The 18979-nt window shown below is 46.8% G+C and overlaps 1 protein-coding gene across 4 annotated transcripts in view; it reads right to left on the bottom strand.

Moving 5' to 3' along the window:
- The window catches only part of NF2 (NF2, moesin-ezrin-radixin like (MERLIN) tumor suppressor), a 74697-nt gene that overhangs the window by 24914 nt on the left and 30804 nt on the right, over positions 1-18979 (bottom strand). For all 4 annotated transcript variants that reach the window (XM_019977419.2, XM_019977420.2, XM_019977417.2 and 1 more), the window contains exons 4-8: positions 16738-16821; positions 7600-7668; positions 6546-6628; positions 4648-4723; positions 1705-1839 (exon numbers count right to left, since the gene is read on the bottom strand). In XM_019977419.2, the coding sequence (XP_019832978.1) occupies positions 1705-1839; positions 4648-4723; positions 6546-6628; positions 7600-7668; positions 16738-16821 (447 nt within the window). The remainder of the gene's footprint in view (positions 1-1704; positions 1840-4647; positions 4724-6545; positions 6629-7599; positions 7669-16737; positions 16822-18979) is intronic.

The raw sequence follows: 18979 nt of genomic DNA, 5'->3' as shown, positions 1-18979 counted from the left end.
GGGTACCAGCCCGTCGCGGGGCACTGCCCGGGCCTGCATTCCTGGGCCCTGTGTCCTGAGTCTCGGGGCTCGTCCTCTGTGTCTCCCAGGAAACCGCAGGGGACGTGGCTTCTGCTGGTGTCCCCCGTGCCAGACACAGCTCCCCTGCTCCCTCTGGGTCCCCACTTCCCGAGGGGGTGCGGAGCAGCCAGAACACAGCCCCTCCTCCCGCGGCGGTGTTCCTGTGAGGGCTGAATCAGAGCCGGGGCGAAGCTGCTGGCTGGCAGGGACGCGCCGGATCGCCACCCTCTTTGTCACCGGCCCTTTGCGCTGCAGTTATGTGTCATGGCAGCTGAGTCACCGCTTGACTAGAACTTCCTTGAGGGCTGAGATTGCATTCGCTCCATCTTTGTTTCCCTCACGAAGCCTGACACCAAGCAGATGCTCAAAAATTCCTTGAAAATTAACCAGGGAGGGGGACTTCCCTGCTGGCCCAGTGGTTAAGAATCTGCCTGCCAAGGCAGGGGACACAAGTTTGACCCCTGGTCCAGGAACTAAAATTCCTCATGTCTTGGGGCAATTAAGCCAGAGCGCCCTTGAGCCCATGCTCTAGAGCCCGGGGGTCGCAACTGCTGAGGCCTGAGCGCCCTAAAGCCTGTGCTCCCCAACAAGAGAAGCCACTGCAATGAGAAGCCCTCACACCGCTGCTAGAGAGAGCCCACACACTGCAACGAAGACCCAGCACAGCCACAAATAAATCAATTAATTAAATAAAACGATTTTGAAAACTTAACCATGAATGCATGAATGAGTGAATGAACACAGGATTACAGCTTTTGGGAAAAGTCACCATCCTGTGTCAGTCAGCTCAGTCACTCACTCTTTGCAACCCCATGGACTCCTTATTACTATATAGGACCATCCTATACAGTAATACTTGAATTCTACGTTAGGGTGTTCATCCAAGTTATCTGAAATTCCTTATTCTTGAATTCTTATAAGCAAGTTAGTCTGATATCCTTGTTTATATCATTGCTGGTATGTATATATTATTTGTATAGTATATATAATATGCACAATTCATGTATGTATCATGGAGATTTGAGTGAATGAGTACAAGTCTCTCTCAGTCGTGTCTAACTCTTTGCAAGGCCATTAACTATATAATCCATGGAATTCTCCAGGCAAGAATACTGGAGTGGGTAGCCCTTCCCTTTTCCAGGAGATCTTCCCAACCCAGGGGTCGAACCCAGGTCTCCCGCATTGCAGGTGGATTCTTTACCAGCTGAGCCATAAGGGAAGCCCTACGAAGATTTATGTATATATAAATATCTGCATCACATTGAATCAAGCTCTGGACACAGAGAGAGTTTAATAAACACCACACTTAAGAGACAAACAGAATTCTCACCAGAAATAGAAAGCCAAGGAATAAGAAAGGGTTACTTTCTGGTTTGTTTACAGTTCTCTGGGGCTTAGTCCTGACAAGTTGATCTTCCCGGTCTCTTGTTAGTCAGCAGGGAGGGTTTAGTGATACTATTTGAAAACAGGATGCCAATATTGTTCTGTAAATGCAATAAAAATCAACAAGCAAAAACCCAAAGCCTGGGAATTAAAGGATCTTGCTGCTAACAAGGAGCAGGCTGGCCTGGGCTGCTCTGGAAGGAGGAGAGACAGAGAAGGTTCCGTTGGGCTGCCGGGGTGTCTGCTGTGTACTCAACCTACCTCCTTGTCGCTATAGGAGATGTTCCGGATTTCGTTCCACGGGAAGGAGATCTTGGGGGTCAGCTTGTTCTCAGGGTCATAAATGTGAAGCCCCAAAGCATCCACTCCAAGCAGCAGCTCTGTGCCCTTTTTATTCTGTAGATTCGACAGAGAATAGCCACTGTCAGCTCCGGCTGAGGCTCGAGGTCTTGCTCAGCATTGACATAGACCATTACATGTGACAAGTTTCAACAGCTCCTGACAGAAATCACCACTGTCCTCGAACCTGGAGGGGCCTCCAGCCTTCTGCTCTGGGGCAAGGGAGGCCACATGAGACGGTTCTTACGACTGGTGTGTCCCATGGACGGGTCACTGGGGGCACCCGTCACCACCTCAGGTACCTTGCACCTTTGCCAGCAAGAGACAAAGTGTGAGTGTGCATGCTCAGTCCTAAGATGTGTCCAGCTCTTTGCAACCCCATGGATAGGAGCCCACCAAGCTCCTTTGTCCATGTTATTTTCCAGGCAAGAATACTCAAGTGGGTTGCCATTTCCTTCTCCAGGGGATCTTTCAACCCAGGGATCAAATCCACGACTCCTGCATTGGCAGGCGAGTCTATATCACTGAGCCACCTGGGAAGTGTCAGCGGCTAAAACAGCAGTAATGGAAGTGTTGTTACTGCTAATTATATAGCCGGCTTATCACAGATGTAGAATAAAAACCTGTAGGGTTAAACACCCCTCATGTTAAAAGGAGAGGTGGTTGTACTACCAGAAAGAAAGTTCTACGAGCTGTGATCAGGTGGCCTTATTTTACTTGAAAATGCAGTTTCAATGTGATAAAGCAAGTTTGCTATAGTAAACTGTCCACTGGAATCCAGGCAGCGGGTGCACACAGGTCCTCACTCCAAAGTCTTCCAACTTCCCTGTATGTTGGAAATTTTTTATTGTAAGATACTGGGGAGAAAAAAATATCAAAATGAATTGAAAGTAAATTACACTCCAATAAAGCTGTTTGAAAATTGACAGGTTGCATGCAGGCTATGCCTCTAATGGTGGTCCAGCCAGCACCTAGCACCCCGGAGGGCGATGCCCTGGGCCCTCACGTTGCGGACCAGTGCGCACCTCCTCAGGTGCGGGTGTGGGCCCCTGCCCTGTGCAGTCTGGCCCTCGAACAGCGGTGGTGGCCAGCTCCCTGCGTCTGACTCCCTTGCTGACAACAAGGAATAGGAACCAAGACTCCAGGGCAGGAAAACAGGTCGGCAAGCAAAGGACATGCCCCGACTGTGAGGAGAAGTACCAAGTAACAGCAGGTGGAGGAGAAAATCTTTTTACTCCATCTAACACCCTGGAGTCAGGTGTGATCACCAAAGCGTGAGGGAGTCATGAGCTCGTCTGCAGGGCTCTTAAAACCACTGCATTAACACAAGTGAGGCTTTGTGCTTTCAAAATCTACATTTTGGAAAACAAGATATTTCATTATGTTTCTAACTTAAATTTTTAGAGGGGAAAAAAAATGGATCCCACCCTCTTGTCTCCTATCATGATGATTCCAAGACTTTTAGAGAATAAACAGAGAGAGGTGAGGACTGAAGAGGCCCCTTTTAAATTGTTTCAAGCACACAGCTTCCTTAGATGATGGAGAAATTTTAGGAACGTTAATGCTAAGACACTAAAATACTCCTTACCCTCATCTGTCATGCAATATGAGACATACACGCACACGATAGTATAATGTAGTCTGACTGCTGCTGTAGAATTAGTGCCCCCAAAGAAACTGTTTTTTTTTTTTTTTAAGAATTATAAAGATCTAGTTCTCTACAATGTAGGTGGTGGGGCAAGAGAAGCTGTATGGACAAAACCACAGAAATGTGTCAAATGAGTCTGCCCTTAAAGAAACCAAATGATCAGCAAATATGAATTGATAACATTTTACAAAACAACCTTCAGCATTATCATGGAAAACCTTTTAGGCATTTGTACACTGTACAAAATGACATGATTTGTCAGTGCACCTTATTTTATGCAAATGACCCATTAAAGATATGTATTTAGAAAACAAAGTAGAAAGCTATCCCGAGGGTATTTTAAATGTGTTTCAATTTACCTAAACGTAATACAAAATTTTGGAGAAGGAAATGGCAACCACTCCAGTATTCTTGCCTGGGAAATTACATGCACAGAGGAGCCTGGCAGGCTACAGTCCATGGGGTCTCAAAGAGTAGGACATGACTTAGTGATTAAACAACAACAAATACAAAATTTATGGACACTCCAAAAAGGAAAGCAAGCCTTAACTGTAATGACTAAGGTGGCCCAGTGCGGATGGTTTTTTTTTAACTGTCTGCTCATTTACAGTTTGGAACTGGCTATGAAATAGGTCAGCAAATCGCATGAATTCTTTGGAAGGCACTGCATCCAGCAACAGAACCTTGGGAGAAAAATGCTCAGGGTGCTAAAACAAAAATTAAAAAAGATGCTCTGAGGGATGGACGGGGGGTTGAAAACAAACGCTTCTCCAGTGTACAAGCCACAGGTTCCCAGAGGACAGCGGAGTATTAATGGTCTGAGTAGAAAACCAATTAGCCTGCCAGGGAGAGTTCCCACCCAAACAAATCAGTAATCTGTAAAAGCAGCTTTACTCTCCTCGTGTCCTGAGGGGAGAAAGTATTTACAGGTGATCCCCGTGGGCCCGGATCTCACAGAGCCAGAAATAATCGAATGTTCCACCAGAGCATTCAGACGGGCCCCCCCGAGGCTCCACCAACACTTCATTACCTAGCATCTAATTGAAGGCCCGGAATAGAAACGGAGGCGCTCGGACCCTCTTCCCTGCCTCTTCCCGTGTTGGCCACTGAGCCGGCCAAGTGTCTGCACCCTGGGACCAGGAAGGACCCGTTTTAGCAGTCTGCCCCTGACTCCGCCTCCCTCTACGCCCCGGGAACTCGCAGGGGCTTCCACATACCCGGATTGTGAAGTAGTTCACGCCATACATCTCCAGGTCCTGAGCTATCTTTAAATACTCCATCTCCGCTTCGTCCCTGCGAAGAGAAGGAAAGACTCCGTCACTGGAGGGTGGCGGGCGCCAAGCTGAGCCTCGAACCCACGTGAAGACGTGAGCCCGCCAGCTCCCAGCCCGGCTCTGCCCAACCCTGAGTCTATTAACCACACTGAGGTCAGGCAGAACTTCCCATCCCCGTGAAAACCAGAGAACAGATTCATTAGTGTGTCTCTTGGCTTCAATTTCATGCTTTGCCCTTGGTAAACAGTGACACCCATCTCAAGTAATTAGAGATGAGCACGTGGTGTATCTGCTCCCTCAAATGGATCTGGATGTTCACAATTTTATTTCAGCTGTTGCTTTATCCAACTGCGTGATTTCTTCACCTAGAAGGTTTTGGTAACAAAGCATCTCTGTCTGCAAGCAACCTGAGAGCTCCCTTCCTGATCTCATTCCTTTGGGTGTTGCTGGAGGTCGGGGTGAGAGCAATCCAGGCTGTAGAACCCCAGCCAGGACGCCCATTTCTAAGTTATGAGTCAGACTTAAAGGCAGCTCCTGAAGTAGTGATGACTTGCAAAAAACTCTCAGACAGGTAGAGTGTTGAAACATCTTAAGTCTATGATCTGCCTTCTTCTCTTCTCCAATCTGAAAATGGCCTCAAATGAATTTTAAAAATTCAACCCCGAGGGGACACCGTGGTGACAAACTGAAGTAACTTGAAATCACACATGTATTGTTGATGTACCATTGTTCGGAAGATTGTTTAATGTTATTCATAACAACAAAAACCAGGAAACAACCCAGCAATCTAAATGCCTGTCAACAGCGGGGTGGATAAATGGTGTGTGGGCTATTAACACAGTGGAATACTACATAGCAATGAAAAAGGGGGGCCACCGCTACAGGCCACAAGCCCAAATCATACAACACCCTGAGTAAAAGAAGTGAGGCCCAGATAACAGAAACTGATCGAACTTACATAATCTTTAAAACTGACCACACTAACCCATGGAGTTGGGTGTAGGAGACTGGTCAGCTCTGGGGAGGAATGAAGGGGGATCATCTGGTGTTTTCACTTGGTAGGAGTCCATCAAGTGTTACATTTATGACTTGTCCACTTTCTGGTACACTTTTTTTAAGAGTTAAAAAAAAATGTCATAGGAAGTTGGTTTGAAAAACAGGAAAAAAAATATGTTAAAGGCTAAGGAGAAGATGATTAATTTCCAAAGTGATTGGGGGAAAGCTAACGATACTTGAGATACAAAATTTCACCTTTGAGATCACAAAAGTTAGATTGGTAATTGTTGGGGATTGGATGGGGGAGGGAGGTGGGGCCCTTTCACACTCTGCCCACGGCATGTAAAAAGGTACAGTCTTTTTGCAGGACGATTTGGGAGGCACCTTTTGAGACACAAAACGCTCACCTCCTTTGACTCAGCAACTCTTTTTCTTCTGAAGGATCTCTCCTCAGAACGACTCATACAAGTACATCATGATGTAAGATTGTATACTGCAGAACATTCTGTGAAACTGAGACCTACAGCTACTCCAAACGCCATCAGTCAAGGAATGGACGCAAAAGCTACGGGGCACGCACACAACAGGAATCTTAAAAGGGACCTAAATGAGCTCTGGATGCGGCAGGTCTGCACATCCCGACAGGCGGGAAGTGCCCACGCCGCCACACGCTAGCAAAGGGACACACACAATGCCGGAGCCCGGAGCGGCTGCCAGCGCTCCCTTTTCCTTTTGTGTACTCCGGTACTGCATTTTGTTCAACAAGCACGTCCCAGTTTTGCAGTTCCTTAAAAAAGGAAAAAGAGGCCCACGGGGAAACGTCCATCAGCGAGGAGCAGCCTCACCTGGCTCGGCCTCGGTGCTCCGCGTACCAGGCTGTGATCCTCTCCTCCCACATTTCCGGAGTCATCTGATACAGATTTATTACCTGGCGGGGAAGAGAGCAAAACAGAAAACCCACACACAAAGGAAGTTTGAGTACTGTGTGCCTTTTTGATAATTATGCATCATTTTTACAAAATAGCAAGGCATGTGTATGTGTGTGTGTGTGTTAGCCGCTCAGTTGTGTCTGACCCCTTGTGACCCCATGGACTGTAGCCCTCCAGGCTCCTCTGTCCATGAAATTCTCCAGGCAAGGATACTGGAGTGGGTAGCTGTTCCCTTCTCCTGGGGATCTTCCCCACTCAGAGACTGAACCTGGGTTTCCCACATCACAGGCAGATTCTTTACCATCTGGGCCACGAGGGGAGCCCCAGAAGCAGCATACAGGGGGCCAGTCACAAGCAGAGGTGGGAGAGTAAATGAGCATCGTTCAATTTGAGTCACAACTCAGAAGGCTGCACCATTCCTTGGGCTGGCAGTGGCCCCTCTCTCCTGGGCCGTCCAGCCCAGAGGCAGGACCTTGCTCATTAGCAGGACTCCCTGGCCTGAGAGCTGCCTTTGACTCTTACAGAAGCCATCAGGGGCGCAGGTCAAACCAGGGGAAAGGGGGGAGCAGGCCTTTATCACACACGACAGCTGAGTGGAGCTAGAGAATCAGAAATGGCTAAAGAGAGGGCAGGCCTGCTTCTGTGGATAATCAGCCAGACCAAAGACACCAGGGATTAAAAGCTACAGCACCCACCCATCCACCTGCCCCCTGCAGCTACAAACAGCTCACTTTGCTGGGCTGAACTCAGGTTGCTCCATACCGCTCCCTGGGAACCAGTGTTGCTCACCCACCTCTAAACAAAGGACCAACTACAGGCCAAGCCTGTCCTGACAACCCCAAAGGAATTCCACAAATCTTTACTCAAGACTGATAACAAAACATTTATGAAAACGTTCTTGATACAGCCATCGTGTATTCCTGCAGGTCCTTCGGTTATGTCTTCCCAAACGGGAAATTTGACATCTTACCCTTTTTGGAAGCAATTCCTCTTGGGCCAGAAATCCCCGCTTGTGAACAGAGGGGTCATAGTCGCCGTACTGGAAGGAGAAGAGAAGGTGAACGAGAGATTGAGATTCTAGAGACAACTGTATTTCTGAACAGGTCGACTCGGCCTCCGTCCCCCCAGCTCCCGGGAAGCAATGCAATTCCGATGACACGTCAAGATTTCAACCCTGCTAGTTTGTTATCCTCGGATGAAGATACAAAGCTGATTATATCTGTGAACAGAGTCGCATAATCCCATAAGGGATGGATGGGTGATGTGCTAATAAGAATGTGACATTTGTAGAGAAATGTGGCTACATTTTCTAACTCCTGAAGGAAGCCACTGCTACCAAAACATTAGGTTTTGAAAAGAGACAACACAACTGGGTGTGAGATGTGATTAGCATCGGGTGATAAGAGTCTTACCTACACATACTTCTAAGTGGCTGGTAATTGGAGCCAAGTGCTAGGTGGGAGCTGGGGACAGTGCTGGCAATATTTTTAACAGCTTTCATTCAAGGCTCTGAAAATGCTTTGGAAAAATCTGATGCCAACACTGTCATCCTTACTGTACAGACAAAAACAAAACAAAACAAAAAAACAAATAAAAGGTTAACTGATTTTCCTAAATTTGCAGAGAGAATCAGTACTGCTACTGCTAAGTCGCTTCAGTCGTGTCCGACTCTGTGCGACCCCATAGACGGCAGCCCACCAGGCTCCCCCGTCCCTGGGATTCTCCAGGCAAGAACACTGGAGTGGGTTGCCATGTCCTTCTCCAATGCATGAAAGTGAAAAGTGAAAGTGAAGCTGCTCAGTCGTGTCTCTTAGCGACCCCATGGACTGCAGCCTACCAGGCTCCTCCATCCATGGGATTTTCCAGGCAAGAGTACTGGAGTGGGGTGCCATTGCCTTCTCCGAGAGAATCACTAGGAGGGCCAGAAATAGGCCCTGCATTTTCATGTACCCACAGGGGACAATAACTTGGAACTTCCTGATTTCAAACAATTATCTCTTTCTTTCCTAGAAAGTTAGTCTGACCAGGAAATAATCAGAAATGAAGGAGTTTTTTTAAAAAAAGAAACTAACCATAAAATATATAGAACATCAAACCCTGTCTCTTGTCAATTAGTATTCAGTGGTTTACCTCTTGATCCAAAACAACAAAGCTCAGTGTTTTAGTATATTCTTCTATAAACATTTATGCTTTTCACTACCAACACTGGCAAAAAAAAAAAAAAAGTTTGGCTCTTGGTTCTACATCTCACCAAACTGGATCAGGACATGGTCCACCCCTCTCTTTCCAAGAATCTCAAGTTTAGATTTCTGGTGTGTTTTTCAATGGACACTCATGGGATTGAAAAAAGATGTTTCTCATCAACTGGAAAACATGTCTTCGTCCCATATCACTCTTCTGTAGAAGCCCCAAGGATCAATATCTCTTAGGAATCTCATAATCATTGTGCAAATAGCAGAATTGTACTATATTGTTTTTTCAGTTAAAAAAATTTCAATCTCAGCTTCTTCCCTTCTTAGCAGTGACCTTGGACATTTTGTGCTCCAGTTTTCTCATCTGTAAAATGGGGATAAAACCAGTACATAGCTTACAGGACTCCCCCGGGGGATCAAATGGAATACCCATACATTTTTTTTTTAAACTATAACTAACACACAGCATTCAATACAATCTGATGTCAAAAGATAAAAACTCAGCTCATGCCACCTCTCCAAGCCTGCTTCCAAATTGTCAAAGGAGAGCGTTTGTCTTGGAGGGTTCTGAAGGGGCGCTCTGGACTGTCCCGAGGCCTTGAGTGGGGAACCCTGTCTCTAAAGCTCAGCTTCCCTGTCTGGAAAGCAAGGGTCGGAATAGTGCCTGCCTCCTGGGGTGTGTGTGCATGTGAGTGCGTGCGTGTGCGTGTGTGTGTGCGTGTGTGTGTGTGACAGGGATGAAGAGCCAGGGAAGCATTCTGCACAGTGCCCGGCTCATAAGGCGTCAGGTGTCACTGTCGTGCCCTGTGTTATTTATAAAGACGCTGGTCACTCTTGGCTTCTCTAATTTTTGGAGGGACAGAATGATAAACAAAGCCCTCGCTGCACTTCCATGCCTCTCTGAGTGCTTCTGCAAACAGATATGCAAAGTGAGAGCTGTAAATTCAGGTTCCAAAGGCTTGCGAGAGTAATGACCCACATTATCATACTGAGCTCCCAGCTGCAGCACTGATCAAACGATCAAACGTTACATCCGAGCACCAGGGAGGTGGCAGGGACGCTGCTGAAGGAACTTCTCCCCTGGACTAATTCCACTTCGGACATTAAAGCCACTTTGAGGTATGGGTCTGCTCTTAAATGTCTTTAAAACAAACCAAAAGAAGAAGATCCTCAAGTTGTGGTAGCTGGTGAACATAAAGGAGAGTCACACCACCCCATGGATGCAGACAGCTGTTCCCCTGTCTTTCATGTACAGAGGCTCCCTGATAAAACAAGGAGTGAATCTGCTGGGAAGCTATAATGAGGCTTGGGTTTCAGGCCTCTGCACCTGCATGGGCCTTGACCTAATTTTATATTCATAATATGGTGTTCTTGCATTAAAAGAACCCCCTAAATTATAGAAGCTTCTGGCCCCACAAAACCTGGGTCCACCCCTGATATAAACCAATGGAATTTAAATTCAAGAAGGGAGTTCACCGGCCTCCTGGGAGGAAAAGCAAGCAGAGCAGCAGAGGTATTCTAGGCTCCAAGGGGAGATGATGGGTGGCTGGCCGTTCAGTGAATTTTAAAGACATGTCAAGAGGTGGTGTCAGGTGGGCGTAAAAACCTAAGCGCAGGGTAGACAGCACACGCGGGGAAGACCCAGGACGCCCGGGGTGATGTTGTCCATGCTTAGGGCAGGGAGAGAAGGATTGGTTCACGGATTGGACCAAATTAAACTTTAAGAAACCAATTTGCCAGTGAATGATGAGGGAAGTCAAGAGTTTAATGACATGTGGATCTTTGCATCTTAAACTTCTCTCTCAGAAGCTCTCCATTTTCATTAGTTTTACTTTACCACTTCTGGCCACTTGTGAGAAGTTTAGAGGTTTGAGGTAGCCTCCTGGCCCCCATCCCCGACTTCAGAGTTTAAAAAGAAAATGTCTCTGTTGCTATAAATAGCATGTCTCCATCCCTAATGTATGGTTTAAAGAGAGTCTGAAGGTATCCGCTTTTCATTGGGGTAAATTGCGACACGTTTATTCACAATAAAAGAAATGAGAAAAAAAGAAAGCAGTCTACCTTTTATAGGACTCTCAGAGTCACTTGTTGAACAGAAACCCATACTTTCCTCTGCTTCTATATGTGAAAAATGAGACCAAGCGCTCTGAACAGGATTTCACAAAACACAAAGGTCTAATCGATACATATAGAGAATAAGTAGTCAGATCCCTACAACACACCAGTCACTAAGTTCCGGATGGATTAAAGACTTAAACTTATAAACAAAAATCCATAAAAACATCAGGATAAAATATTGAAGAACATGTGTATATTAAGGTTGATGAAATCATTTGAAATCAAAAGTCACTTAAAACATAAAAAGAAAAGGACAAGACTGACATGTAAAAAAAGACAAAAGATTAATATTCATAATATATGGAGCTCCTGTAAATCACCTGCTGTTCAGTTGCTCAGTCGTGTCTGACTCTTCACCACCCCATAGACTGCAGCACACCAGGCTTCCCTGTCCTTCACTATCTCCTGGAGTTTGCTCAAAGTCATGTCCATCGAGTTGATGACTTAGAAACCAAACAACAACAAATCCCTGTGCTATATGGTACAACCTTGTTGTTTCAGCTCAGTCCAGTCGCTCAGTCGTGTCCGACTCTTTGTGACCCCATGGACTGCAGCATGTCAGGCTTCCCTGTCCATCACCAACTCCTGGACCTTGCTCAAACTCATCTCCATCAATTCAGTGATGCCATCCAACCATCTCATCCTCTGTTGTCTCCTTCTCCTCCTGCTTTCAATCTTTCCCAGCATCACGGTCTTTTTCAATGAGTCAGTTCTTCGCATCAGGTGGCCAAAGTATTGGAGCTTCAGCATCAGTCCTTCCAATGAATATTCAGGACTGATTTCCTTTAGGATTGACTGATTTGATATCCTTGCAGTCCAAGGGACTCACAAGAGTCATCTCCAACATCACAGTTCAAAAGCATCAATTCTTTGGCAACTTCATGGGTTTGAAATATTTCCATGTGTGTGTGCCTGCTAAGTCACTTTGGTCATGTCTGACTCTTTGCGACCCTATGGACCATGGCCTGCCAGGCTCCTCTGTCCATGGGATTCTCCAGGCAAAAATATTGAAGTGGGTTGCCATGCTCTCCTTCAGGGAATCTTCCTGACCCAGAGATCAAACCCTGGGTTTTTAAGTCTTCTGCATTCCCAGGCGGGTTCTTTACCACCAGTGCCACATTTAATTCTTATTTTTCTTGGTTACTGGTGAGACTGAGCGTCTTTTTGTATTTACAGATTCTTCTCATGTTCTATAAACTGCCTGTTATTCATACCCTCTGCTCCCATTTTCCTGCTATCTTTTTTCTTAGAACCTTATGAGTTCTTTATATTCAAGGATGTGTCTGCAATTCTACTTCTAGAGATGTACCTTAAGGGGAAAAAGCTTTAGCACATGTACACAAGGAAGCATGTAACGAGTTTTCAGTAAAACACTACTTATAATAGGGAAACAGCAGAAACTAAACGTACCTCATCCTCAGGAGGATGGAAAAATAAATTAGGCTTACTCATCAATGGCTACCATACAGCAGTTAGAATCAACCAACTACATCTACACATCCAACATGACATATCTCAAAATCAACACTGAGAGAGAGAAAATACCCATTTGTAAAATGATAAGTCCCTCCAAAAGGGAGATATGCAGAGGACAGCACCACTTACATCAAGTTTTGCCTTCTGAATATTTTTTTCCTAGATATTATATTTCTTTCCTGGATATTTTTTATTTTTTAAAAATTTTACTATTATTTTGGCTGTGCTGGGTCTTCATTGCTGCCCACAGGCTTTCTCATGTGTCATGCTCAGTCGTGTCCAACTCTTTGTGACGCTGTGAACTGTAGCCCACCAGGCTCCTCCGTCCATGGGATTCTCCAGGCAAGAATACTGGAGTGGGTTGCCATTTCCTTCTCCAGGGGATCTTCCCAACCCAGGGATTGAACCCAGGTCTCCCACATTGCAGGCAGACACTTTAACCTCTGAGCCACCAGGGAAGCCTAGTTGCAGCAAATGGGGGCTACTCTCCAGTTGTGACACACGGGCTTCTCGTTGCGGTGGCTTCTCTTGTTGAGAAGCACAGGTTCTAGGCAGGTTCTAGGCATAAGGGCTTCATTAGTTGTGGCCTGAAGGGCTCGAGAGCTCAGGCTCAGTAACTGTGGCACACCCGCCCAACTGCTCCTTGGTATGTGGAATCCTGCCGGACCACAGATTGAACCCGTGTTCCCTGTACTGGCAGATGGACTCTCCGCCACTGGGCCACCAAGGAAGTCCTTTTTACCTGGATATTTTAAAGTCAGTCTCCTCCCATCCAGCTGACCACTGCCCAAGGCGTGAATCCCACAGTCTTGTCTGGATGACCACCGCAGCCTTCTACCGGGTCTCCTTGCTTCCAGACTGGTATTCCTCCATTCTGTCCTTCACACAGCCACCAAAGGATCTGTCTAAAATATAAACCCTTCCCTGGCTCTGCATCACCCACAGGATGAAGTTAAGACTCTATGATCTGCTCCCAGCAGACCTCTCCAGCCTCAACTCTTACACTCGCTCTCCCTACACTTTACAGACACCCAACTTCTGAGTTGCTTTTGGTGCTCTGCCCGACTGGCATCGGAGCGCACTAAGAAACAACAAGCCTCCTCTCCCCCCCACCAGCCCTTCCTCTCTCCGAGCACTAGGAATCTGCTGGCCAGCCCTGCAAGACTGGGGAATTATATACCATTCCCTCTCCAAGTCATTTTTAATAAGAACACATTTTCAAACTGTCAATATGAAATCCAACAGGTGGCTTAAAACATTGCAAGATGGTTTGGTATGTCACATGACTAGGCCAAAAGAAAAAAAAACAGCCCATATTTTTAATTGAAATATAACCTAAACTTCAACTATGAAATATGGTTCTTGTTAACTGAACCATGTGATTAATATTTGTACTTATGCTTTAAGGGTAGTTGTTTATGCTTTAGAATGAACTGTGTCGATATCAGCTGAACAGCTGAAACACTGTAATGAACACACTGGTGCGTAATTACGTCCCAAGTGTTAACGCACTCAAATTCACTTTCCGCACCACACTTCTACAGTTCCTGTCTGTCTCAGAAAGGTTGTGAAGAGAAGAAATGGAATATAATGGAAGAAACGGGTACAATTTATTGAAAAGTTTGCAGGGGTGTGACCATATAAATGAACCTGGGATTTAGTGAAAGGGGTGGTACCAGTGTGGTACCCAGAGACCCCTCTCATGGTATGAGCAAAAGCTAAGTGAGGCAATCAGACTCGAGGGTTCTCATCCTGGCTCCATTCTCTAGCTCCCTTTTCCTTCAAATCCTGTCCACCAGGCAGTGAGCTGTAGAGGGACTTCCCTGGTGGACCAGTGGTAAGACTGCCTTCCAATGCAGGGGGCATGGGTTTGATCCCTGGTCAGCGAGCTAAGATACCACATGCCTCTTGGGCAAAAAAAAAATAAATAAAAAACAGAACATAAACAACAGAAGCCGTACTGTAACAAATTCAATAAAGACTTTAAAAATGGTACACACATTAAAAAAAAAAAACTCAAAAAAATAGTGGGCTATAAATTCCAATTAAAACAGAATTAACATCAAGTATTGTGAGACAAATTATTAACCTTTCTTGATCCTTAGCTTCCGGAAAAGACTCCTCTGAGGAACCTCAAGAAATATTCATGTTATAACACTGTGACGTATAAGACCAGATCAGCGTTACAACCAGAGGCACCCTATTCATATCAACAGCTGTCCTAGAAACTGGAAGTATGGTCCAATAATCCTTAGCTTCCCAGACGCAGACTCCAAGCCATAGATCACCTTTGTTTGGACGATTGTGACAATTTACACCGGGAAAAACAGCTAGAACACGCTTCTCCATATGAACCACATATGCTGTCTGTGCATCACTTTCATCTCTAAATTAGGAGGATCCAAATCAGGAGGGCTTTCCTAGAGTGAAACCTGTTTAAGCAAACATCTGCTGGCTCCCTGAAAAGTTATTTTTTTTCCACAAGTGGCCTTTGAATCTGGGGGCTCCCCCAATTTGTACAAAGACACTGTGGCCTTTGAGAACTGAAGTCCTTCAGAGGGAGGTGGTATCCTTGGGAGCCTGGGCATCCTCTTGGCTGGGGAGAAAGCAGGCGGGAGAGGAGCTCGGTTCCGGGCCAGGAAGTGCTCGGATTTAATGAAAGTGACAGCAACTGCTTCATCACTGTCAGGGCGCTACTGATTGAAAGGACACGTTTTTTCCCCTGTTATTAATATTCTTAATCAAAGCAGAAAAGGAAGCATATGTTTTAGTTGAATCCAGGCCCATTCTGTTTTCTCAATTACTCATTTGTCAGGGCAGCGGGACAGGCAAGGCACAAGATGTAATCCCAAGGCTGTGGGTTCTGCCCTGAGCTTTACCCAAGGTTGCCCGAACGACCTTGAACAAACCGCTGAGGGCAGAGATGCTCGCTTCGTGTCTGTATCCATGACAGAGTCAACAGCCTCCTCTCCGGCCGGCAAATACTCAGCAAATACTAGACGAGTCATCCAGCGACCCGGATGCTTCTGTTGGTGTGACGAACATGTACAGACCCTTTTCTCCTCCAAATGGTGAGCCAGTTTTTTTCCTTCCTGGCTTTGATCTGAAATTATCTTAAGCTCCCCTTAAAAAGTGGGCTAAGAAGTTGAGGGTCTTATTCATTTCTGGAACGTTTCAGGGAAATGGCTTTATGGAGACCTCTAATTAAAAAAGAAAAATGATAACCGAAAAGATTGTGCAAAATTACAAAGCTAATGAAAGTGACCCAGTTCTGAGGTCATCTTCCCACGCTGCAGTGAAAGGGGGCAGCGAAGGGACGAAGGGCAAAAGGCAGGTAGGGGAAACGATGGGAAAGGGACAGGGCGTTTGGGATGGACGTGCATCCATGATCCGCTGCATTTTAAATGGATAACCAAGAAGGTCCTGGTGTGCACAGCAAGGAACTCTACTCAGTGTCAACAGGCAGCCTCGATGGAGGGGAGTTTGGGGGAGAATGGACACATGTGTATGCATGCCTGAGTCCCTTTGCGTTTCAGGTATCCACCTGAAACTATCACAATGTTGTTAATTAGCTATACTCCAAGGTAAGTTAAAAAGCGAAAAAACAAAAGAGCAAGTGGCATGTGACTAAAGCAGGAAACCTGAGGGGCATGAAGCATCCTGGGTAGACCCTACGGTTCATCTTATAAAAACAGAGTGGATAGGAACACTGCTCCCTGCCCCACCATTCCCAAACTGCAGCCATTTCTCTGAAAGACTCTCAGGTCACCAGACAGCTCCGCTGGGCTCAGTGGGCCCGAGGGCCGGCAGTGCCACCATAAGCACAGCCAGCACGCCCGTCGGGGGCATGAAACGAACATTCTCTAGGGTGTGGTCCCGTCACACACGGTTGCTGGTCCTCAGAAGATGAGTTTGCAGTGAGGACCTGAGCCTTTCTGACCTCAAGGCCACGTCTGGCCAAAACTGGAGATGATAAACTCATTTTTCCCAGTTAATGAAAAGAGAGGTTGGCGCGGTGAATATAATTAACCACATGTGCAAACAGGATTACATAGAAAATCCATCAAGCTGTACACTTATCATTGGTAGGCGCGCGCGCGCGCGCACACACACACACACACACACACACACACACACACACACTAAGATGGTACCGAAGCGGGACAGAGAGAGTGGTCCCCAAGCCCACACGTCCCAGAGCATCCCGCTTTCCGGGGCAAGTCTCTCTGAAGCCCACAGAGTCCAGAGAAGTGGATGTCTGGCATGATCCCGTGACATGCATTAACACTCAGAAAGAATGCCTGTGTCTTCTCTGAGCCTACCTTGGCCTGGACGGCGTAAGAAGCCAGGAGCACAGACGCCTCCGGAGGGCAGTAGATCTTTTCATCCAAGATCTGCTTCTTCACCTGCAGGGGGTGAAAGGGGAGGTGCGACAATGTGCAAGCGGAGGGGAGTCGTGAGGGCGGCTCGCAGCCGGTGCCGCAGAGTGTTCTAACGAGCCCTGCCACACCTGCCTGCTAATGATTTTCTGACAAAGGGTATGATTTTTTAATTTTTTTTAATGCTGCTGACAAGTTGGGAGTTCAGCCCTGAGAAGTTACTGGTAAGATGGCTAGGCATTAAAAAAAAAAAAATCCATATCTTATCTCTTCTGTTCATGATCAAATGCTGAAGAAGAAAACAATCTTTGTGGTGGTTAAGAAAGAGACTGACTGGGCTGTGACAGAGGAGAGCTGTGAACTTGAAGGGGTGTCAGGAACAGGCCAAGACTGCAGCCTTGGCCCCTGCTGAGCACACGCACAACCAGACCAATGGAGTCTGTTTTTTGAAGTCTTAACACGAGCCCAAAGTCAGCGAGGCCACTGAGTTATGACTGCAGGGAGAAAACCATCGTTTTCAATATGCCTGCTCTAAGGAAAAAAGGAAGCAATAAAAGCTTGATCGATTAAACCTTTAAGTCCACGTGAGGTCCAGGAAATATAATTCTTAAGCCATAATGTTGAATTAACATATCTCATGGCATCTAATTTCTTAGCCTGGTGGGGTGGGGGGATGTTCCAGACAGAGAGGCAGGAGGGCCTCCTCAAGTGGGAGCAGGCTGAAATAAACACAACAGGAAAGCCAATTCTCCTTCACAAACGTCAACAGTCACCAGATTCATAAAAGTAGTAAATTTTGCCTTGCTCAGCCATGAGAGCGCTCCAGCATTTCAGTGGAAGGGGAAATTGAGCCAAAGTCAAATGGAGAGTAGGCAATGCTTCCAAGAAAGCCATCTCTATAAGGCCGGGACGTTCTGGGGCCCAGAAGGTCATTGTGTGGCTTCATTTAAAGCAGGGCAACTCTCTAACCCTCGGGTTTTTAAGCCACACTATAGAAAAGCTGGAGAAGGCAATGGCACCCCACTCCAGTACTCTTGCCTGGAAAATCCCATGGACGGAGGAGCCTGGTAGGCTGCAGTCCATGGGGTCATGGAGGGTCGGACATGACTGAGCGACTTCACTTTCACTTTTCACTTTCATGCATTGGAGAAGGAAATGGCAACCCACTCGTGTTCTTGCCTGGAGAATCCCAGGGATGGGGGAGCCTGGTGGGCTGCCGTCTATGGGGTTGCACAGAGTCAAACACGACTGAAGCGACTTAGCAGCAGCAGCAGCACAGAAAAGCTGAAGGGCTTCCGTCTGGCATGAGAATGTTGTAGAGGGAATGTATATACATGTGTATATACACACACACTTTTTTTGGGGGGTAAACTTTGTTGTTTTGTTGTTCAGTTGCTAAACCATGTCTGACTCTTTGCGACCCCATGGACTGTAGCCCGCCAGGCTCCTCTGTCCCTGGGATTTCCCAGGCAAGAATACTGGAGTGGGTGGCCATTTTCTTCTCCAGGGGATCTTCCCCACCCAGGAATCAAACAAGCATCTCCTCCACCGGCAGGTGGATTCTTTACCACTGAGCCACCCGGAAAGCCCCGTAGGAGGACTGGGTGATAGCCTATATGCCTGCTTCTGGGAAAAGTTATTAGAGTGAAGTCGCTCAGCCGTGTCCGACTCTTTACGACCCCATGGACTGCAGCCTACCAGCCTCCTTTGTCCACGGGATTTTCCAGGCAACACTGCAGTGGGCTGCCATTTCCCTCTCCAGATCTCCCGGACCCAGCGACTGAACCTGGTCTCCCGCACTGCAGGCAGACGCTTCACCGTCCGAGCCCCCAGGGACTCATATAGCTAATGCCCTTGCAGGGTTTTTTCTGTCGCTGATCTCCCAGCGCCCAGCACCGACCACGAGGGACTTCCCTGGTGGTCTAGCAGTTAAGACTCTGAGCTTCCACTGCAGGGGGTATGGGTTCGACCCCTGGTTGGGGAACTAAGATGCTAAAGACCTCAAGATACAGCAAAAAACAAACAAAAACTAACCCTGGAACTGGGGAAGCACTCTGCCCAAGCAGCAGGAACACAAACAAAACTAAGCGTTCTCACCCTCGCTCCTGTCCCCTGGCTGCCCCTCCAGGGGGCCAGCTCCAGCGGTCTCTGAACCTCCAATTATGGATCTCCTGATTTCTTCAAT

This window comes from Bos indicus, chromosome 17, assembly GCF_029378745.1.
Source record: "Bos indicus isolate NIAB-ARS_2022 breed Sahiwal x Tharparkar chromosome 17, NIAB-ARS_B.indTharparkar_mat_pri_1.0, whole genome shotgun sequence".
NCBI classification, from domain to species: domain Eukaryota; kingdom Metazoa; phylum Chordata; class Mammalia; order Artiodactyla; family Bovidae; genus Bos; species Bos indicus.
The sequence above is the reverse complement of the archived record's forward strand: the minus strand, read 5'-3'. Positions and strand labels throughout refer to the sequence as shown.